The sequence below is a fragment of the Nuphar pumila genome, chromosome 6 (genome assembly GCF_984573655.1).
Source record: "Nuphar pumila chromosome 6, dmNupPumi1.hap1.1, whole genome shotgun sequence".
In the NCBI taxonomy this organism is placed as follows: domain Eukaryota; kingdom Viridiplantae; phylum Streptophyta; class Magnoliopsida; order Nymphaeales; family Nymphaeaceae; genus Nuphar; species Nuphar pumila.
The window spans coordinates 53,402,367-53,427,064 of NC_143254.1; the positions used below are offsets into that span (position 1 = coordinate 53,402,367).

The 24,698-nt window shown below is 41.6% G+C and overlaps 1 protein-coding gene across 3 annotated transcripts in view; it reads right to left on the minus strand.

The window, feature by feature from the left end:
- Positions 1 to 5,724: 5,724 nt before the first annotated feature.
- LOC149834864 (uncharacterized) overlaps positions 5,725 to 24,698 on the minus strand; it is a 254,912-nt gene continuing 235,938 nt past the window's right edge. For all 3 annotated transcript variants that reach the window (XM_090011592.1, XM_090011593.1, XM_090011591.1), the window contains 6 exons: positions 7,483 to 7,564; positions 7,290 to 7,373; positions 6,922 to 6,996; positions 6,715 to 6,842; positions 6,415 to 6,536; positions 5,725 to 6,111 (listed from right to left, as the gene is read on the minus strand). In XM_090011592.1, the coding sequence (XP_089867718.1) occupies positions 6,416 to 6,536; positions 6,715 to 6,842; positions 6,922 to 6,996; positions 7,290 to 7,373; positions 7,483 to 7,564 (490 nt within the window). In that variant the 3' untranslated portion in view covers positions 5,725 to 6,111; position 6,415. The remainder of the gene's footprint in view (positions 6,112 to 6,414; positions 6,537 to 6,714; positions 6,843 to 6,921; positions 6,997 to 7,289; positions 7,374 to 7,482; positions 7,565 to 24,698) is intronic.

A 24,698-nucleotide genomic window follows, 5' to 3' on the forward strand; every position in this document is an offset into this window, starting at 1 on the left:
ATCTAACCCCGATAAAAATGCAGGCTCTTGACTTAGGTTTCAACTTTGACTCATTATACAGGACCAAATATGGATAACATGTACTTTCAAAAAAATTTATGTGATCAAAGGTGAAAGATTTACCAAGCAACAATTTATATAACATTTTTTCTTCAATGTTTGGATTGGTCAGGTGATTAATTAGATAAACAACATATCTAAAGGAGTCTCCTCAGAAGTCAAAAGGCAATGATGCATAAAACAACATACATGGCCCACTTTCCGTAACATGTCTATGCTTTCTTTCCACTACAACATTCGGTTGGGGTGTGTGTGGACATGATAACCTTTTTTTAATTCCATGATTATTTAAAAAATCATCAAACTCCTTATTGATGAAGTCACCTCCACCATCTCTATGAAAAACTTTGATGAATTTTGTTCACTTATTTTTCTACTATATTTTTGAAAATTTGAAAATACTTGAAAACATCTAATTTCATAACCAAAGGAAATAACAAAGAGAACTTTGAAAAATCATCAACCATTAGAAGATAAAACTTGTAGCCCTCTCTTGAGATGACCATGGTCGGTCCCCCATTTTCTAAGGAATCCTTAGAGGAATGTTCATCTCTTTTAAAATAAATTTTGTGCATTTTTTCAATCATGCATTCAAAACATAAACCATCATCATGAATATCAAGAAAGCTCAAATAATTATTTTTTATTAAAAAGAGAAAGAGTCTTATGTCTAGGGTGACCAAGTCTAGCATGCTAAATTTTAGAGAAAATATGAATCTTCTCTGTTGCATATGCTGCGTTCATTTGATGAGAGCTGCCCTTATGTGTTGGCCATACGTACATTCTTACTTTAATTGGACCGCTTTGAATTACTCTTCCTTTCTGACAATCCTTCACATAAGAACCGTGAGAATGAAACTAAAAAAAAACACTTGTTATCTTTAGCCAACTTTGAAACAAAAATCAAATTCTTCTTAACATTAGGAACATATAACACATTTTTAAGAAGAATATCATTACTCTTGGAGGGTAAAAAGAACACTACCAATTCCAGATATGGGAGTATTATTTCCATTTGCCACCATTATTCTTTTGGTCCTATGATATTCTTCCTTGTTGGTCATATTGCCATCGTCCCCAATTATGTGTGATGAGAAGCTCCACTATTAGGGTACCAATTTGGATCTATCATGTTATTTAGGGCCATAGCCGCAAAGGCCTTAGGTATGTCATAGCAAAGCTCCACTAGTAGTATGTTTTTTTCTTTCATAGAATTGACACACAACTTAGGTGTCACTACGATTCCCACCATGAAACCTATTTTGCTACCTACTTTCATTCTGATAAAAGTTAGAATTTCCATGACCCAAATTTCTATTTCTATCATGACCTCGACCACGATAAAAGTTTTTACAGCCTCTTTCTCTTTGAGTAAATAAGGCCGTGTTAGGGGTTAAAATATGAAGTCTCTTCTCTTGATTCAATAACATTTCATAAATATCAATAAAGGATGGCAGTGGTGTCATAGTTGTGACAGTAGTCACAAAGCTTTCATTTTCAGATGACAAGCCACTTAGAGTGAAGCACACAAGATCATTCTCAAACACTCTCATTAACAACACTTAACGAATCCGTTAAAAACTTAATTTCATTCAAATAATCAACCATAGGTTTTTCACTCTTTTTGATATTTTGCAAGTCTCTCTTAAGTTGCAAAATATGAAACTTGAGTGTGAAGCATATGCACTTTCTAAGACAATCCAAGCCTCATGTACAAAGAGAATACAAACAACTTGAGAGAGCACGGACTCACATACCGTAGCCATGATCTAGCTTAGGGCAAGCTGATCAACCCTCTTCCACACTGCACAATCGAGATTGAGAACCTGGGCTGATTCGATTCCTTAGACAAATTGAGCCGGGGCTTGCAATGTCCCATCCACATACTTTATTAGATTATGTGAATACAACACATATTCTATCTGAGATTTTTACAAAAGATAGTTGTTTCGATCAAGTTTGATGGACACCAAACTCGAGAAAGCATTCCACTAAATGGCCTGGTTGGGAACCAATGAACTAGAAAAAGAAGTTGACATGGTGGATGACACCATTAGCTCTGATACCATGAAAGAGTAGGATCAGACTCAAAAGATTCACAATTACACTCACACTCACACTCATGAATAACAAACACACACACACACACGATAAAAAGAGTTTTACGTGGTTCGGCAGGCTTCCTATATCCGCAGTTTTTCTTTTCTCCACACAAAATGCAGAGAGAGTTTTCCTTAATATATCATTGTTTTACAAGCTGATAAAGATTTATCTTTATCTATTGATCTTCAAGGATCAGTAGAAGGTGGTTTTGTTTACTTATCGTGCTTGCCAAGCAAAAGTCTAACCTTCTTTTCTTTCTTATTTTCAACCTTCCTAAAATTATCCTTTTCCTTTATGATCGATCATATCTTCTTGGCTGGTGCTGAGTTATCTTGATCTTTAGATAGAACAATGGAGTCTGCCACAGGTCCAGAGCATGCCTATTCTAGATATGGATTTGATCTGCATATAGGGCTAACTCGATTGGACCAATTCCTTCAACATTTTGGATAACCAGAGAAAAACTGCTGAGTTCACTATTGTAAGACCCACCAAGGGGGGGCTACTAATGATTGGTAGGAGCTGCCAGTGCACGTCTCCTTGTGGTGGGACGTTGCAGGTTCAAACCCCAGTGGTACGTTGAATAATAACTGGTGGGGGTCTGCCTAACCCCAGCTCGCCTTAAAAAAAAAAACTATTGTAAAACCCCAAGTCCTCCTCCCTCATGAGAGAGTACACCCAACTTCAGCATTGCGACAACGAATGTGTGTTCCTGTGGGTTTCAAAGTCATCACATGATGTCAACTTGGTGAAGTTCATGGCCCTTATGGAATGAGCCATGCCGTCGTGACATTCTTAGGTAATGTTTGGATACTGAGAAAGTTTTGAAAAAAAAAAGAAAAACATTGCGAAAAAACTTTTGGCTTTTTATGGGGCCCACACTACATAAAAATGGGATTAATTCCCCAACATCTTCATCCAGGGAGTGAAGATCCCAAAAAAGCAGGGGGCGACATGACTTTTTTCTCAGAATAAGTTTCTTCTGCTGTTGTATCTATCAAACATGCCCTTAGGGTCTACATACTCTGTTCAAGTATATAAAAACCTTGGAACTAAGGGTGTCAACGGGTCAGGTTTACCCGATCCCAACCTGAACCAAATTAACCCTATAGGGTCCAGGTATGGTGACAAATAAGAAGACCAGGGTCCTGACTCGAAGGTTCTATTAATACATGGAAGGATATAGTTTGTGAAAATTCATACCAGACTCAGGCCCGACCCAAGTTCCTATTAAACCCACAAATTTTCAATGCAAAAATGATAAAAATATTATTCTACTGGGTATGGTCAGAGTCTGGTTCATGTAGTTCTTATCGAGTCTGGGTATGGTTTCTCTTATAGTAGACCCGATTAGGCCCAGGTTCGGATCCGATACCATACCTGAAAATCTGGTCCAAGTCTGGTTTCACCTCGGTCCAAAGCAAACCCGACCCGTTGACACCCCTAATTGGAATTAAGGCCGAGAACCTACAAGAAAGAAATAAAATCACTAGCTATATTTCACGCAACTTATTCCGAACATTCAACATGTGGTCACCCCAAGACTTAATTTTTTTTTTTCGAAAGACAAGCTGGGGTTAGGCAGACCCCTACCAGATAACTCTTAAGCCCCAAGTGGCAAAGGGATTCGAACATGGGCCTTCAACTTGGCACAGGACCCCGCTTACCACATGGGATACCACCTCGGTGGTAAGACTGTTCCTTAATTAGTTAATCCTATTGTTGGTCAGAAAGTTTACAGCCCATTTTTCCAGAAGTTAAGTGCATGAAGTATGTGGTGAGGTCAATGGTAGCTAGAATTCTTGCACTGGACTCAGAAGACTTGGCACTCACACTAACTAATGCACGTATATATAAACTAAATAAGTGTTAGTACTGGACTCTGATTTCCAAACCTGGACTAGACCCAATGTCTATACAAGGATTAAAGATTTGCCACTTCAAAGTTTCTAGGGACGCACATAGATATGAGGCACACTGAAAGGAAACCTTGTTTAGGTGCATTATGCTTTTGGTAATATTTAATTAATAAGGTGCCTTGGTTTATTTATCACAGTTAGGTAGAGTCGCTGGTGGGATCAGTAGCTACAAATTGCACCTGCTAATATAAACCACAGATGTTCTTATATTTTAATCTGTGATCAGCATTTGACTATTTTAGTTAACAAATCACTTTAAAAAATATCATCTGAAGCGTGTAAATTGCACATCGAGATTACTTATCGTTCATCCAAATTAAAAATAAAGGCATATGGGAACTACCTACTTTACAAGTAAAACAAAAAATAAAATGATAAAAAAGAAAAGAATAAGGAAAAGAAGTCGAAATGCCTATTTAATATAATGTGAGCTGATTGGAACAAACAACAAATCTTTCGATCATTGGTTAACTCTTTATAGTGACACTCAAAGATCACTTGTCCTATGGGAATGAAAAATGCTAACAAAAAAGTATGATAGATATTGGGGCTGTGCAAATTGTGAAAGGCATAAAGTGCCTTTCAGATCGTATTCACATTTGCACACCGCCACTCACCGCCCCCCACCGCCCCCACCACAATAAAATAACATCAGCTCATATGAATATCACTATTCAATGGACTGGTTGTGTGTGGCCAGAGCCAGTGAAGTGGTAGAAATTTCAACTGAGAGGTTCCAAAATGAAATTATACAAGGGATTATCCCCTAGAGTGGCCATCAGGGTTTATGAAGTGGAACCAACCTGTTCATCACTGAGTTGGGCATGTTAGCAAATCCCCAATAGGACGGGGATGGAGCCTAGACGGTTTGACGGCAGTCTAGGTTCAAATTCCATGAGTGTCCCTCCGCTGCGTAAGCCAAAGCTTGGCGACTCCCAGGGGTCGAGGGGTAAGCCCTTGGAGTTTTATGCCGACATGAACAAAGACTGTATGGCAGGCTGAGCCAGTGCAGCTAGGTCTTCACACCCAGGGTGGTTTCTCCGAGTAAAAATCAAAAAATAAAACAGCACAGAAGAACTCTGGCATCTTGAACATGGGCAGCTTCCAGGCGGCCCACATCTGAGGTTGCAAACACCCCTTTAATGTCCCTCTATCCATTGGGGACTACACCCAGCTTCGACCATGAGGCAAGAAATGCTCTCTGTGGGTTTAAAACTTGGGACATCCCATACGTTCATGTTTCCCTTACCAGATGACAGTAGCCCTTGTGGTCATCTTTTTTCTAAATATTAATAAAGGATACAAGCATGAAACCAGGCATAGCAGTACCCTCTTAAACATCGAGTCCCATGGGCATTTTGTCTCGGTGCACGTGCCTGTGTGAGTGCGCGTGTGTGTGTAACGTGGCAAAGTGTCGCACAATGCCAAATACCAAATTTCCCTATCATGCCCTACTAATATCTGCCGAATCCTAATTCTGTGCACGAGAAGCACTTTCCTGACAGAAGTTTTTAAGCTAAAGAAGACAGAGAATGATGGCAGGGATGCATAGTATGCCAACTTCCAAGAGGGTTTCGGCAATGAAATGGGCTTGCACAATCTTCCCAGGTTAGTACAATCACTAATAGAAAAAAGGCGCTTCGACTAAAACAAGAACAGGATATTATTAATGTACAACATTTATTTGTTAATTAAATAATAAAAATCAATAATACAAAATGAAAGACAGCAACATCTTTGAATACCATTATTCACATGCACTTTCCAGCAATAAGACGAAACACCAGGATTGAAAGCCTAGTACAGGTTTTACAGATATTCCAACAACCACCGCAAATATCTACATCCGAGACGGACTGATGCATGACTTGAAAGGGCACCATAAACCATCTTCTAGAACAAAATGTAAGTTAGTTTGAGCGCAACCACTTGTCCTTAAACGTGAAAGTGCAATGACAACTTGACCTGTTGAATCTCATTACAAGAGCTCTAAATGACTACGCAATTCTGAAGATTTTAGATGAGAATCCTGCCAGACCACATAGATTTAGTAGTTGCATAATGAACTAAAACAACAGAAAATTAAATGAGACATTACTCAATGACAATGAAATATCGTTGACACAACCATGAGATATCTTGACTAACAGGACAGGACAAAAAGATCACCCTAAGATGATGATCTCAAATCTCACCAGTTGAAAGAATTCAACTCAAACAAGGACATTGAAAAAAAATCTTAAACCACACAAGACACATTAATTATATCTAAAATAGCTTGAACATATTGTTTAATATTTTGACAGTTAATAACGTGTAATCATACTATCACCTCATTGCAGACCGAACCCAATTGAATTGGATATTGCAAGTTTAAGCCTGTTCGCAAGCTTAGCCTTTGTTCGATACTCTGGAATCATTAGTATGTTGAAACATGTGTGTGAAGTTGGCAATCTGCAGCAAAGATTATCAATAAAGTACTAAATAAAATTGGCAAGAGAGAGCACTGACAAAATACAAAGTATAAGCAAGGTACGATATCATACTGATCCAAAAGAAATCTACATGAAGATGGAATAAATAAAACTTAAAAAATATTTACATGAAGATCAGTGCATGCATGTGTTTTTACCTGTCAGTATCATCTCCATTTCGGATTATGACAAATGGGAGGCTACCGAGACCACCAATAGGTGCTCTATCATTGCCAGTCGTGAAAAAGAGCAATGTTTTCTTCTCCTCAATACTCATTTCTCGAACCTATTTACTAGAAGCCTTTAAAAAGATTTACGATTACAGAAGAATCCGATAATTTCATATAAGAAATTACTTTGCATACCAGTTCCCAAAACCATATGATGACCTTGCTTTCTCTAGAATACCCACCATCATAAACAGTTGCCCGTTCTAGTGCCTGCATCGAAGTTTATATGGTGTTATACTGGATGGCAAGTTCTTTTTTCATTTAAGTTAATATATTTAATGCAAGATAGGAAGTTTTCTTCATATCAATGTTATGCTTGCATGGTAAAACCATCTACAAATACTTTCAGATGCCAGAATTATTTTGCAAGCCTTCTGCCTAGATCTTTCCACTAAATCAAGTATTTAGAAGAGAAATTAAATCTGTCCATCCATCTACAAAGACAGGAAAAAAGAGGAGGAAGAACAAGAGAGCCTATTCAATTCTATATAGCAGAACCTTACATCAAAATCATAATGAGGCAAACCCGAAATCAATAATTCCAACTCCTCATAGTGGAAAAGACTTAATGCCTTTCCTTCACAAACCTGGATGAAGTTAACGACTAAAGATTAAATGCATGTAGGTAAAGATGAAAAGCAATGATATGAATGAAATGTTCATGGAGATGGGTTTACAAAAAACAAAAGGAAGAACCTTATTGAATGCAACTGAAAATGCTGAAAATTGTTCAGCAATAGAATCCACCAGTAGATACTTCACATACACCTCCACGTACCTACAAAATTTTAAGAGGCACATTCAAAATGCAGAGGAACTCGGAGAGGATTCTCCCAAGACATGTCAGTAAATAATAAGTGAAACATGAATATCTGAAAACATAAAATAAAAAGAGTTTCATGAGGTGTAACAATAAATCTTGCCATGTCAAATATCAGGAATTAGCCTCAATCTCAACCTGCTCATGAATAGGACACAGACCACCATTGCTCATAGGGTTTACATGTTAAGCTATCCAAAAGTTTGTAATTCATTGATTTTCTGTTGGTCCTTTGTGTGACAGAGATATTTGAATAAGTATATGCCTTTCTGGAACATCATAGTTACACGTAACAGTTACTTATCCAAATCCTTAGCCTTACAGTAAGATGGAAAAAGGGAAGCATTAGATTTTCTAATGGCACACTGAGAAAGCAAACCATATGAGAAGGTTCAACTGGAAGTTTTTCAATATCATTAACTTTCTCAAATATCCAACTGTCATTTTCCCACTAAATCCAACTACAGAGCACTTACATAGAAAGTGGAAGTCATTCTTATGGTTGTAAATGTAAAATCCTGAGGAAAAACAAAATGATTCAGGTCGGATCCGGACCCAACCCGAGGCCACCGCCTCTCTCTGCCTATTAAAGGCAGCGAGAGGCAAAGGGGGGAGGTTTCTCGAAACTGCTCTCCCGTTCTCTCTCTCCCCCCGACCCCCTCTCGTCCCTGACTCTGTCTCTCTCGTTTCTACTCGCCGGAGACCCCCTGACAACCCACCACCACCGGCGACCTCCCGTCCTGTAACGACCCCAATCCAGAACCTTTTAAAAATGCGGATTTTTTTTTTCTAAAGAGTTGCGGAAACCTTCCCAGAGATCTGGGGTCCTCACAGTTCCACTTTCCATTGGATAGCCCATCCACCACAAACGAAGTTGCAATTATCATCCATATCAACCAACTAAAACTCTTTTATTAATGAGTAATAAAATTTCAAAGACAAGGTTTTCTTCAACTGAAAGTAAAGTAACAATTGCAGAATTTAAAAGAACTGAAAGACAAAAGAAAGAGCCACAATATCCTCTACTGAAGCTGACAAGTCCAAGTATAACTCATCCATCCCGAGATGCATGTCCAACTTCACTGTCCACCAATTCCTGTGAAAAACCAACAAAGTAGGGTGTCAGAACCGAAATTCTGAGCACAGCTACTTCTAAAGAAACCAGGTGAGAGAAAGAACATGGATAAGATTTCATGCAGTGATTTGAGTGAGTGCAGATATAAAATTTGCAACATTTAAATTTCCATAACTACCAATGATTTCATTTACTCACCAGTCAATAACAGTAAACAGTGTCATATATCAATAACTAAATAACCAACCTTTCAGCATGATTTCACGAAGTAAAGCGTATGCTACCACCAAATGATGTCATGATATCAAGAATGATTCAAACATGCATGATCTAACAGAAAAATGCATGATTATGTGCAATGCATGATTTCTTCTGTTATCTTTCATTTAAGTTCCATCTTTCCATATGCATGCCCTATTAGATGCACACATCTTTAAGTTCCTCTTTTTAATTACCGTGGCCCGCGGATACACCAAACGGGTACAAACCCCGAGGTCAAGCAGGTTCCCAGGGTAGCTTAACACACAATTTGTATTTTATTACTGGGTTCCAACTTAACCCTCGACCGATATCAGGAAACAACACCATCCATCGAAACATTAGACCTCCACATCTAATGTCGGGGACACAAGGGACACCCCACGCCCACAAGTGCCACTTCCTTGGTACCAAAAACTCACAGCTGTGACTAACACACCACTCCCGGGTAAAGTGGCGGATTCTCCCTAAAACCGTGGCCAGGAGAAGAACCTCAATATCGGGTTCAGGGGCAACAACGCACACGGAGTTTTTGTATCCTCACAGTCTCCCCAAGACCGGATATCCAAGATTCTCATACTCCAGATGAGATATCCCAGAATGTATATTACACTGTTCTTATTCTTTATTTATATTTAAAGTTCATTCTTTAAGTTTGCAACACTATATGCAAAAGTAAAGTGAAAACCCTGCATCCTCCCTCGTAGGGACCCATTCGGGATTCCAGCCCGTGTAAACACATAGAACAGTGTAGTAAAGTGTCAAACCATCTTATGTGGTTTAAGTGATGCTGTTAAAAACATAAATAAAAGAAAACCCACCCCACGGCACTCCAGGCCGATGATGGTCAAATTTGGCCATCGGTGCATCACATAATAAAACCATAACAGTATTTCCTTTATAACACTAAGCCAAAATGCCAAACAACATACATCTTCATGCAAATATAAACCCAAACATATGCATGTCATAATTCATTCATATGCATTTTCAACATGTGTGTGTTACCTACATCACATATGGGTCTTAACCAATCCATGGTTTCTTTAAGTGTGTGAGTGTACATGTACCATTTCAAGAAGAATTATCAATAATTGGATCATGCTCACATTCTTATCATGTATACACTTGTACCAAAGCAATACATTTTAACAAAAAAATCAACTATTTCCCATGTTACAAATTCTACAGCACAAGCACCGATGCCCCAGTACCTTTAAACCCGTAAGCACACAACCATTAAGTTTAAAGTTATCTTTAGATTTATCTTTCAATGTGCATAAATTATCAGCTCCAAATACCCGCCTCGGGTATCTAATCCATCTTGTCCATTCGGCAAGGCATGTGTCTAAATTTCTCATAAGCAATTATAGAATTACAGCCCATTGATTCCTTAGAGAGTATGCCATCCCGATTACAAAAGTTTTTAAGAGCATGGTTATATACCCCTTCCTCAATACCCACACATATTCCAGAATTTACACATTTATGCAGTCACAAACTATTTCAGAATACAAGTATTTTACTAGGCAACTAACCTTTCAAGCGTACGGCTCATTCATACATTTGAAACAGTAGACATGCATCATAGCAGGGTTTTGAATACAAGGGAAAAGTAGTACAATATGCATCTGATTACCCAATACCATGTGTAGTTAATTTCAGAGTCTTTGCCTCTTACAGTCTTAATAAATCCCTGACCTAAATGAATATATTTTTATATAGATCTGTGACCATTAAGGTTTCATTTGCTCAACAAAATCTCAATACGCCCGAAGCATTATAGTAGTGTAAAGGTAAAGAGTTCTGACTTAATTACATTAGATAGATACAGATGACAATTATTCATTCAGCCAGCATATTCAATTCTTTCTAATACTACATGCTAATTTTATACACCTATCCTACTGTATGAACAGGGATGACCCCAGTTCTCAGACTATTCAATAATAGGATGCTATCTTGCGGCTAAATCCAAACCAAGCAATCCTGGTAATAAGAAAACTGATCACTTTCTACACAAGTTAATCCTCATAACTAAATTAATGAATCAAAAGATTATGATAAATATTTGACCAGCATCTGCAAATACAATCTGCCTTAAATCTAGACATATTTACACAGTTTACCACATAAAACCCGAAATCACTTACCACAAGGTCTCAAGGGATATGATGGAGAAAAAGAAGAAGAAGGGACTGCTCTAAATGAAATACAGAAGTCGGTATGCTATTTCAAGCCATATGCCAACAGTCTAGATCATTGAGAGAAAAATCCAAATACACCTCCAGAAAACAGAGTTTGAATACTTAGTGGAAAAGAAACAACCGTAATGAAAGTTACTACTATAACGGCATACAAAGATTACAAGGATATCCCCGAGAAAGATTAGGTTAGCATACAAATGTAACAAAACCAAACCACCAGCGAATCTGACAGTATGTCATTACAAGAATTTATAACACAGCTAGGAAAAGATCTACACAAGCCGAGGTACAGGCCAGCTCCCAGCTAACTGGGTCAGCTGGGCCTGCTATGGCCTGGTTCAAAAGGTGCACAACACCCAAAATAAACAGACTTCGGTTTCCTCTTTCCCTTTAGTATTTAGGTTATTGGGTCCCAAAACAGAAATCACCCAAAAATTGGGGTTATCCATTTCAAAGAATCGGAAATCCCACGAATGGGGCAGTCCGATACCACAGCCAAACCCCAAATCGTTTGGGCTAGGAATTTTTGCAACGTAGGGTTAGGTAAGAAAAATCCCCAAATCGATTTGGGATGAACTTTGCTACAGTTAGGGTTAGGTACAGTGAATCCCCAAATCGTTTGGGTTTTCGAAATGGGGAAACAACCTAATCCCCGAATCCTCCCCTCAATCCACCCATGGAATCGAACCCACGTTCGATTCCTCACCCCGAGTCCAAGAAGTACCGTACCTGATTCCGATGGGTTTCCCGGCGATCGAAGGCTGGGGACGCGAAGGTAGGGCCGCGACTGACACTCCTTGTTGCTGCCGCGACAGGGGGGTACTCGCTGCAGTCGTTGATGGCTGCTGGTTGCCGCAGCTCGCCGGCGAACTCCTCCTCTCCGATACACACTGACAGAGAGAGAGAGAGACGGGGGAAAAGAGATGGGGGAGGAGAGAGTGCCCGAGTGAAGAGGGAAAACCCCCCTCTCCACTCCTTTTATCGGCCCTCTCCATGCCGAGATGGGAGGAGTTGGTTACGCATTGCGTAACCCCCTCCTGCCCCCCTTTCCTTTTCTGTAACAAACCTATCGGGCAACCCTTATCGGGTTGCCCCTTTCTTTAAAAGGGCTGTTACACAGGGGCGCGGCTCGGGTCCGGACCCGAGACCCGTAACCCGGCCCCAATCGATATGGATCCACAAGTGGATCCAAATGGATCCACTGTGGATCCTCGAAGTAAATTAGATTTTTTTAAAATTTAAAAATTTTATTTATTCATTATTATCGTTAAATCAAGTTTTCAAATGAATAAATCCTAATTACCCCCCTTTATGGGTCCTGGATCTGCAATTTGGATCTAGGCCCAATTTGCAAAATTTTATAAAATTTTCGGATTTTACACGTCCGGCAGCCCTCAGGTCACCACCTGTAATAATCGGATTTTTTTTGGATCCGGACCTGGATCCGACCCGGGTAAGTTAGTCGGCTGCATGCTTTTAAAAGCACGCAGCGACGAAGGGGGGAGGCTCTCGAAACCTCCTTCCCCCTCTCGTCTCTCGGTCTCTCTTCCCCGACCGACTCCCCCTTTCGCCCTCTCGTCTCTTCCATTTTCTCAGTCCGGCAAGCCTCCCCGACGACCAGCGATCCTCCCTGCGGCCACCGACGTCGGCCACTCGTTGCCGGCCACCTCTTCGCAAAAAACCCTCGCTGTCTCCTGTGTCGCAGGACGCCGGCGACTCGCCGCCGGCCGCCACCCTTGTCTGGGTTGCTGCAGATCTCGACGACGACCTTCGTCAGCCGGCCACTGACGCTGACGGCGGCCTCTAAGATCCGGTGAGCCCCGATCCCCTTTTTCTGCTCCCGTCGGCCTTTCTCCTCTTCGAGCCGACAACTCGCTGCCGGCCCTCCACCTTTGCTGCTACCGGCGATCAAAGTCATCAATATCCTTCCAGCCGCCATTGTTCCCCTATTCCCGAGAACCCCTTCGACGACCCCGTTGCTGCGATCTTCGAAGGTAAACCCTCCCCTCTCCTCCTTTGTGTAGGGTAGGTCGATAGGGGGACTGAGCCCCCTGTCGCCTCTTGTCGGCAGGGGGTTACCCCCCCTGCCTTTTTGCAATTGGTCGACAGGGGGGCTGAGCCCCCTGTCGCCTCTTTTCGACAAGGGGTTACCCCCTGCCTCTTTGCAATTGGTCGACAGGGGGGCTGAGCCCCCTCTCGCCTCTTGTCGGCAGGGGGTTACCCCCTGCCTCTTTGCAGTTGGTCGACAGGGGGGCTGAGCCCCCTGTCGCCTCTTGTCGGCAGGGGGTTACCCCCTGCCACTTTGCAATTGGTCGACAGGGGGGCTGAGCCCCCTGTCGCCTCTTCTCGGCAGGGGGTTACTCCCCTTGCCTCTTTGCAGTTGGTCGACAGGGGGGCTGAGCCCCCTGTTGCCTCTTGTCGGCAGGGGGTAAAACCCCCCTGCCTCTTTGCAGTGGGTCGACAGGGGGGCTCAGCCCCCCTGTTGTTTTTCGGTAGGGGTTTCACCCCTGCCTCTTGGGGTCCTCTATCGGGGGGGGGGGGGCTTTGCCTCCCTATCTCATTCTGTGTTCGGTAGGGGACAAGCCCCTACCTTCTTTTGTTTCCCGGCAGGGGGCGAGGCCCCCCTGTCGTTGCTCTTGTTTTTTCGGCAGGGGGCTTCACCCCCTGCCTTATGTTGTTGTCCCGACAGGGGGCGGAGCCCCTCCTGCTCGCCTGTTGCTCCTCGGCAGGGGGTTCTGTCCCCCTGCCTCCTGCGTTTTGCTAGCAGGGGGCGAAGCCCCCCTGCTTTCCTATTTTCGAGCAGGGGCTTGCCCCCTGCATCTCATTTGTTCTCCGGCAAGGGGGCAAAGCCCCTTGCCTTGTTCTTGCTGCTGACAGGGGGTTGCGCCCCTGTCTCGTGTTCTGAGAGGGGGTGTTTCCCCCGTGCCTTGTTGCGGCAGGCGTGGCAGGGAGCCTCTGTTCCCTCCCCTACCTTTCTTTGTGCTGGCAGACAGGGAGCTCCTGCTCCCTGCCTCTACTGTTGCTGCCAAGCAAGGCTGAGGCCCCTGCTTCTGGCACCCTTGTCTGTGGGATGCAACGTTCCTGCCTCTGCCTCCTGTAGGCAGGAGGCCTTGCTACCTCTGTCCCTCTTCTGCAGGGAGCTGAGCTCCCTGCCTAACCTCGTATCGGGGTTCGGTATTGCTACAGGTCTTACCAGACCCACTTCTCATTTGTATTTTGGCATGCTAACATTTTTAGCATCACAGGTTGAACGGTGGATTCTGCTCGCTCTTCATGGCTTGAGATCGTGCTTACCTACACAGCTGACATACGAGGTCCGTCACCCCTTAAGGTAGGGGAAGATTGCACAGAAGACTTGGACAATTGAATTGACTTCAATTAACTAAAAAGGACAATTAAATAAATATATATGCATATATATCATATATATTTATATGAGTACACATTTAACTCAAGGACGCAGTTTCGCGATCCTTGTCCTTTACTTGTTGCGCATCACGCAAAGGTTTTGCGTTGCACCCCTGCTTACAGTTTTTACTTGCAGTTGCGTGTTGTGCCGAGGGATTGCGTTGCACTTTTGCTTACCGCCTTTACTTGGACGTCGCGCTTTGCGCCTAGGCTCTTGCTTTTGCATATGTGTTGGTATTGCCTTGCTATTGCAGATGACCTGAAGGTTCTTGCTCTTTGCGTATGCCTTAAAGGCATCATCGTGGAGGATGCAAGGGGCATTTACCCCTCTCCCTCTTGCGACCAGAGTTCAGTCGGGAGCGAGCGTCACATCCTCGTCTAAGGAGAGGGATACCTCGGAAGGATCCTGGCTCTTCGTGTGTGCAGTCCGGCAGAGTCGATTTGAGATTTTAGGGAGCTGCGCAAAAACATCAAAGGCTGCTCCAAATCGAAGCATTTGGAGGGATGTGACTGGCTGGTTTTGCTCGCCCTTTTTGGCATATCTCGGGTGATCCCGAATTGGGAGTTCAAGCGAACTTCTCAGCGGGTGTTCTATTGAGAAACTCATATCCCATCTATCGAGGTCGGTATCGAGTCATGCGAGACATGTAGATACCCCAATAGCGGATGTGATTCGAGATAATCACATGCATAATGTTGGCACAAGGTACTATTGTTTCAAAAGACAAAGTAAAGTTGATAAACTTTACATCTTTGTGAAACACTCCTGTTGAGGCTTCTATTGAGGAGCTATACCCCCTACATCCTGAAGTACTTGTAGTCGTACACGACACGTCTAGTACTGCGATGATCGGATGAGACGGTCGGGCGACCTCGAACATCGCTAAATGCAAAATGCTGTAATCACATAAATTACCTCATATTCGCCTTCACAGGCAAGATGCTCGAGTGGTTTAAAGACCACAACATAGAATGGGTCATTAGTTAAGCAACCCCTAACGCACCCGTTCGCTTCTGGTTGTCTGTCAAGGGAGAGGACAGATCAGTACAAAAACTCCAATGGACAAGTTGTTAACAACCACCCCACGGGCAAAGATCTGGCCTCCCTAGTCATTGGAGTTAGGGGATAGGGGCTACACAAGTTAGCTCAACACTTCTGCAGAAGTTGGATGCATCCGTGACACTGCTTTTCAGCCTCTGGGGAATTCTCTCTCGGCTAATGCCGTCCCCTTTGGAGCGAACTCAACTAACTATTCGGGTTATTGAAAATACATAGAATGACAGACGCCCGAACTAGTCTCAGTTGTTTCTACGTTTTGCCTGCGCGTACCCGCAGGCCAGTAATTATCGAAACATAAGGTCTGTTCACACTGGTCGTTGAGTCGTGAGCTTCGCTTGCACTACTGATTCGCCTGCACTACTAATTCGCTTGCTTGCTCGATAGTTCAATATGCTACTCGTTGAGCTGTGCACGCCTGTCAAGGCGTTACTCTAGTTGGTTAAACTGCTTACGCAGTTCTTTGCGGAGTAATAAGGAGTTTCTCATACTAGTTAAATGCTTATAATAATAGCATTATCCTAGTTGCTACATATTAGCATGTGACTTGCTTTATCCCTTGGTCGAACTATTTGGTGCTTATTGTAGCGTAGCACTTGTTGGCTTGCATCTCTTATGATTGATGTGATTGCATACAGCTCGTAATCTACGAACTGGTGGCAACTAGGATTGATGTGGCTGCTTGTCTTATAAACTGCTTACATATTTTGATATAACTGTTGCCGTATGATTGCTTATGAATGGCTTGTGATGTAATGATTTATGCCTTACAATTAATTTAATTACTTGTTGATGGACTGAGCCATTTTATGGTAATTATATGTTTACGAGCATTGTTATGAGTGCTTGTCTTATTCAGTTGTTTTGTTTGGCTGACGGGTAGAGTTAGTTACCCTTCGCCCGTAGAATCAACTGAATTGCCATATCTGCGCGTTCTCATGTGTCGTTTACACATGTGTCGTTTACAGACAACTACTTAGCTCCCACTCATCTGGTGGGTCAGTTTAGCAAGAGAGCATGCATGCACAAGAATGAAACATGCATCATTCATCGATGAGTTCATCACCGTTCCAAATCAACTATTCAGGAAAAACCCCGATTCAAGGATCTGTCAAACACCCTAAGGGTTCAAACTTTTACCCATTTGAATAATCTCCAGTAAATCTTGAAATATACATGCTTCACTGATATACCAATATGCAAGATGTTAAACGAACACATGGAATCCCATTTAAGAATATGATACCCAAATGGAAACAGCAACGCAAATCAAATCGGTACTCATGTGTTCGATTTCAAGAATACGATACTCATATTGGGAAACAACAAGAATCAGAAATCAAAATGTATCTCAAAAAGGAACTATTCACAGAAATCAAAACAACAAACCAAATCAAGATTTTAACTCACTTTAACATGAAGATCTGAAACATAAAGATTTCTATAACAACTAAATTCCCAACCATACTATCTATGAACCAAGATCTCCTAGTAAATCACATCTCCCAAACCCCCCCCTTCCTCATTCAGTTTATCGAATCCAAAAATAGGAAAATCCCCAAATCAGACACCAAGAATCGAAAAATCCCCCATCAATTTCGATTTGAGGGTTTTTCAGGTTAGGGTTTAAACAGGAAAACCTCTAAATCAGAAATCACGACTATCAAAAACCCCAACTCACGGGCCTGCGTTTTCCGGTAGCCAAGAACCCTATCAAGAACGACCGAGCACCCAATGTTTTGCTTTCTTGACAGACCCACAACACACACACAGGATACAATCAACACCAAACAAGAAAAGTGCAGAAATCCTACCTGTTTCGATGTTTTTTTCCGACGATCGGAGACCGCTATCGCGAGACGATGGTCGGCCGGCTCCAGTTGCTCCTGCCACCGTGAAGGGCGCGATCGGGAGTCTGTTGTCGATGTTCGGCCTGCTGTTTCCACAGTCGCGATGTTGTTCCGGCGAGGAGAAGGTGGTTGTCGCGGTTGGCGAGGTCGCCGGCATCGGTTGCTCCACTGTGAGGGAGCCGGTGTCGATGGACGTCCGGCGTTGTCAGCACCATCGCACGCCGAGGGCAAAGCCCAGAGGAAGAGAGCTGAGAGGGGAGAGATCTGCTTTTCCCCCACCTTTTAACGAGAGGCGAACCCTTCCTCTCTCCTCTGTAACCCCCTCGCCTTCCCTTCTTGAGCTCCTGCGAGAATCGTGCCCTAGGCACGATTCTTAAAATTGAGCCCCCTTTAAACGTAAAAAGGTGTCGGGTCTGGGTCCGAGTCCCGCGACCCGCTATGCCGGATCCACCTTTAGCATGGATCCGGGTTAGCCCCTTTAGTGCTAGATCCACAATGAATGTGGATCCGTAACGGATTTTGGGTCCATATGTTGGATCCATTTAGGTCCAACCATGGATCCAACCCCAAATAATAAAATTTTTTTATACTAATTTTATTCTCTTAAAAATACTTTTATTTATTTATTAAATATTGTTATTATACAAGAAAATGTGTCGTGGTGTATGTTGTTTGCTGATGATATTGTTTTGATTGATGAGTCTAGAGCTGGGGTTAATGCTAAGTTAGAATTATGGAGACAGACATTGGAAGCAAGAGGTTTTAAGTTGAGTAAGAGTAAGACAGAATACATGGAATGTCGATTTAGTAAGCAACGAAGTAGTGATGAGAGTGTAGTGAAGCTTGGTGAGCACGAAATACCGGTGGATGATTCTTTCAAATATTTGGGATCTATCATTCAAAAGTATGGAGAAATTGATGGAGATGTAAATCATAGGATAAAGGTTGGTGGATGAAATGGAAGAGTGCAACTGGAGTGTTGTGTGATCGTAGAATGCCATTGAGGTTGAAGGGAAAGTTTTATAGGACGACTTTTAGGCCCGCTTTACTATATAGTACGAATGTTGGGCTGCCAAGAGACATCATATTCAAAAAATGAGTGTAGCTGAGATTCGTATGCTGAGATGGATGTGTGGAAATACAATAAAAGATAAGATTCAGAACGAGGAGATACGTAAGAAGGTAGGCGTTGCACCCATTGAAAATAAGATGAGAGAGAATCGTTTACGGTGGTTTGGACATATTCGACGAAGGCCTAATGATGCTCCAGTTAGAAGGATGGAGAAATTGGAAAATATATTAGTTAAAAGAGGTCGGGGTAGGCCTAGGAAGACATGGATGGAGGTGATAAGAAAGCATATGAATGCTTTGAACCTCACCGAGGACATGGCATTGGATAGAAATGAATGGAGGAGAAGGATTCATGTGGAAGACCCATAATGATTTTCTTTGTTGGTTCATATTGCCGACCCCAATTGTTTTGGGATGAAGGCGTAGTAGTTGTTGTTGTTGTTGTATTGTTATTATACATATATATATTGTAATACTCATATATATATATATATTCCCTTTTTGGATCTAGGTAACGGATCTCGGGTCCAATATGGATAAAACTACTCATCGAATTTTTACGGGTATTACACATGGTGAAGATATGTCCAGCTTGAACCATATCTCTTATATAGTGACAATCAACTTCAATATGTTTTGTCCTCTCATAAAAAATAGGATTATTGGCTATATACATAGCTGCCTTGTTATCACACATCATCACCATAGGCAATGAAACCTTGACTTGAAGATCGGCCAATACAGTTCGAACCCACACTAATTCAGCTGTCGTTTGGGCCATAGCCCTATATTTTGATTCGGCACTCGATCTAGCAACCACGGTTTGCTTCTTGCTTCTCCAAGAGATTAGGTTACCTCCCACAAATACACAGAATCCTGTGGTAGATTTTCTGTCCTCTACAGACCCAGCATAATCAACATCAGAGTAAGCAACTACATCCAGAGTACCCCCTTTCTTAAATAATAACCCTTTTCCAGGAGAAGATTTTAAGTACATGAGTATCATCATTGTAGCATTCCAGTGTATCTCTGTCGGTTTGTCCATGAATTGGCTAACCTTGCTTACAGCCAGAGCAATATCAGGTCTAGTAATTGTCACATACAATAACTTTCCTACCAACGAGCGATACTTCCTGCTATCGACGGGTTTAGACCCCTCATCCAATAAATGAACTTTTTGATCCATGGGAATATTTGTGGGTTTAGCTCCCAACATTCCTGTCTCTTTTAATAGATCAAGCACATACTTCCGTTGAGACAAAACCACTCCCTCACTGCTCCTGGCCACTTCTATGCCCAGGAAGTATCTAAGTGGACCAAGGTCTTTGGTAACAAAATGTTTTTGAAGATGAGCCTTTGTAGCTGCAATCTCTTTCATGTTATCTCCTGTAAGGATGATGCCATCCACATATACCACCATAACCACTAAGCCTGAGTTAGTTTTCTTAATAAATAGTGAGTGGTCTGACGCTGACCTATCAAAACCGAACTTTGACATCACATCAAACAACTTTTGAAACCATGCACGAGGACTTTGCTTCAGCCCATATATCGCCTTTCTTAATCTGCACACCTTCTGACACTCCCCCTCAACCTCGAACGTAGGAGGTTGTTGCATGTATACTGTCTCAGACAGATCCCCATATAGGAAGGCATTTTTCACATCTAGTTGATACAAACTCCATCCATGGTGAACAACTACTGAGAGAACAAGACGGATGGTGCCCATCCGCGCAACAGAAAAAAATGTCTCAAAGAAATCAACACCATATGTCTGAATATAACCTTTTGCTACTAACCTGGCCTTATATCTTTCAATTGAACCATCTGAGTTGTACTTAATGGTATATACCCATTTGCATCCAACAATGTCCACATCCACTGGGGGATCAACAAGGTCCCATGTCTGTTGAGATAGTAAAGCGTCCATTTCATCTTGCATAGCCTGCTTCCACCGGCTATCGAGAATGGTCGTTTGATAACTCAGAGGAATAGTTTCTGCAGATAAGGCTGAGATAAATGCTTTCATCTGATTACCAATTCTAGCATCTGAAACAAACTGAGATATATGATATAAGGTACATTGTCGTGTCCCCTTTCGTAGAGCTATTGGCCTGTTATCATCAACATGAATATGAAACCGTGAGGTAGGTGGAGTTGAAGGTGGAGTTGGATTTGGTAATGGGGGCATCGATTCCAAAGGAAAAGGAGGAACAGGAAGAGGAAAGGAGTCATCTTGATCAGTTTGCAACTGAGCACCAGTACTGGAATAATATGGAATAGACTCGAAAAAAGATACATCCGCACTGATATACTCCCGACGGAAAATCGGATCATAACATCGATACCCTTTTTGATTCTTTGGATAGCCTATAAACATACACTTAGTGGCTTGAGTGGCTAATTTATCACGGCCAGGTCTGAGTCTGTGCACAAAACAAACGCACCCAAATACCTTGGGTGAAAGAGAGAAGAGAGATTCATTAGGACACAAGATTTGCAAAGGAATTTGGTCTTCTACGGATGAAGAAGGCATGCGGTTGATCAAATAACAAGCTGTGATGACCACATCACCCCAATATAAAGCAGGAACATTGGATTGAATCATAAGGGTGCGGGCTACATCAAGGAGGTGCCTATGTTTTCTCTCAGCCACCCCATTTTGTTGGGAAGTATAGGCACAAGAGGTTTGGGGTTGAATGCCATGGTCTCGATAAAATTGCAATATAGCTTTGGTTTTAAATTCAAGAGCATTATCAGTGCAAATAATCTTGACAATAGATTCAAATTGAGTTTTTATTTCAATAACTAATGATTTGAGGATACTAGGAACTTCAGATCTTTCTTTTATTAAGAACACCCAAGACAACTTAGAAAAATCATCAACAATAACAAGGTAATAACGACATTGGGTCCTGGTAGGAATTTTACTGGGACCCCATACATCCGCATGAAGAAGTTCAAAAACCTTATGACTGGACTGACTCTGACTAGAAGGAAACGAACTCCGATGATGCTTGCCCAACTGACATGCTTCACACTGGAATGATGTCGTAGACGAAATTTGAGGAATGACACGACGAAGCTTCGACAATGAAGGATGTCCGAGACGACGATGCCACTGAACAGGACTCGAGGAAGAATCAACTGCAACATAAATGTTTCACACGGGGTGATGTAGATAGTAGTCTCCATTTTCTTCATAGCCTCCACCAATCTTCTTCCCCGTCAGAAAATCCTGAAAATGACAACACAGAGGATCAAATATCACTCTACAATTTAGCTCTTTTGTAAGGCAACTCATTGATAATAAGCTTTGAGGAAATGAAGGAGCACGAAGGACATTTTTCAACTGCAAGGAAGAGGATATAGAAACATTTCCCTGACCAATAACCGGAGAGAAACTCCCATCAGCTAATGAGACTCCCCGGTGTGCAGTAATAGTCTTTAGATCTGAAATTTTTTGAGAGTTTCCACATAGATGTCTAGATGCACCAAAGTCAATAATCCACTTACTATCATGGGGAGAAAGATGGTCTCCAGTAGAGAAGGCCACACCAGCAACAGGAGAAAAAGAACTTGAAGGATGATGAGAAACCAACTCCTCATATTCTGCACGGCTAAGAGTGATAGATTCACTAGGAGAATTGGTTTCACACTCCACCTCTAGTTTTGTAACATTAGCTTTTGGAACATTTGGCTTCAATGGAGAAAAACCTGGTCGTCCATGTTTATCCCAGCAGCGATCTTCTAAATGTCCTGATTTTCCACAATAGGTACATTGGAGTTTGCCTCTACCTCCCCCATACCTCTTCCACGACCTCTGCCTCTAACATGCATAGTGTTTCCTCGTCCATAACTAGATGGTACAACTAAAGCAGATGACTGAGATGCAAGTTGAGATTGTGGAAGAAAGATGGCAAGTCTACTCAATCGATTGTATGCATCAGCGAGAGTAGGAACATCTGACCCGATCAACATTTGAACTTTTGCAACTGAGAACTCTGATGATAGACCTGTGAGGAACCGAGCAACAATAGTCTGTTCTTGATGATCCTTCTGTTTTGAGCAACATAGAGGCCTGTGAGCATTAAGTTTTTCAAAGCCTGCCTTAATAGAGGCATAGTACTGGGCCAACAATTGATCACCTTGCTGTAAATTATATATTTCTTGTTCAACTTGTAGAATACGACTCACATTGGTCTCTTGAGAGTACGTACCTCGAAGAGTGTCCCACATCTGTTTAGCTGTATTGTAATAAATTAAGCCATCTGCAATATGAGATTCAATGTTATTCATGATCCATGACATAACAATGTCATTATCTTCGTCCCAAGTATTATATTTTCCTGTTTTATCATCAGGTTCTGATTCCAGCAGTATATGTTTTCTACGATGTCCAGACACTGACATCATAAAAGTTCTAGACCACCGTGCATAATTAGTTTCATTTAATTTCACAGAAGAACCATAGGAGAAAGGATTTGCAAAGGCTTTATATTCCCCAATAGCCTCATTCTTGAAATCAGATTTCGAGACGTCACCCATACTGAATACCACTTCCTCAGTAGTCACCACTAATAGTGTTGCTGCAATAAACTCCCACACTGTGCAAATCCACTACTATAATAAGTTTTCACCACGACAATAGATCTGCAATCAGATCTGAACCAACCAGACAATTAAAAAAAATTGAAGATAACATGTTCTTCACAACAACCATTTATGAGTGAACGAAAAATAGAAGTATGTGGTTCCACGACTGAACATGATATCTAGTCTTCATCACACTCAGATGTGTCAGATCTATAAAAAAGATCCAAAAAAAAAACCACGACAATTTAATATGAAGTAACAGAAGTACGCAGATGACAGAAATTTTAAATCTTCACCACACTCAGATCTGTGATCAGATCTATGAAAAAGGTGCATCTTCACGACTATTTAATGTGAATATTCTTCACAACAACCAGTTTTGAACGAACCCAACCAAAATATACATGTCCACGACTGAAAAAACATATTTAATCCCCACTATATTCAGATTTTTGATTAGATCTGAAATACCCAAAGCCTACGGTCTTCAGAAACTCCATGATACCAAAAAAAATTTACCGTCACCCCCTTTATGGCTTCAGCACATAACCCATACTTGTATCCATTCAGTTTGGTCGACAGAGATCCATAACACTCGCAACTCTTTAGATCTGATTACAGATCTGAGTCATGACTTTTGTCAGATCTCAGATCTGTACCACTCGAGAAAGGAAAAGAACGACACACCTTTTTCTTGATCTTTTCACGTGAACCTTTTTTTTTTCTTCTTAACGTGAAGTAAAACCCTTCCCTCGAACTTTGACGCAGAACTTGAGATCACCCTCCCAAGATCGATGGCTTTTATACCATGTAGAAGTTGAGGCTCAGAGGATGCACAGAAACGAGAAAGAGAAAAGAAAGAACTCGTTAAAAAATTTTAATTAGGTCTAATCTCCTTAAGTTTAAATAGAGATTAGCCAAGATAACAAAATTACATTAGAGTCCCTTATTTTGTATAAAATACCAAAAGCAACATTAAGACTAAATAAACTTTGCTTTAAAGTGGTCGACTTATCTTTAACACAGACTATGATGAAACTTTTGTCCAGGTAGCTAGGATGAGCACCGTTAGAACTCTTATAGCAATAACATCATGTTTTTTTAATGGCAACCTTAATAAAGAGGTATATATGGAACCCACTCCAAGATTAGACTTGGAACATGAAAAGGTATTTCACTTGCGCAAAGCCTTATATGGCTTGAAACAAGCTCTAAAGGCATGGAATGATTGGTTCAAAAGTATAATGATTAATCCAAGCTTTAAATCATGTTATACTGATAGAACATTGTTTGTTAAGTCTTTCAATGCCTATGGTAATTTTGTTGCTTTATGTGGATGATATGAACATCATACGAGGAGATAAGCAGGGAGTTAGTCATATTATCAAAGCCATCCTTAAAGATAACTTTGAAATGATAGATCTTGGTTTTCTTTGTCATGTTCTACGAAGAGGTTGCTTACTCACCTCGTGGTAAATTATTGTCGCAAAGTAAATATGCAGTTGAGATTATTGCCAGGTTGGGAATTATGGATGAGAAAATGGTGGACACTACCGAAGTCGTAAATTGC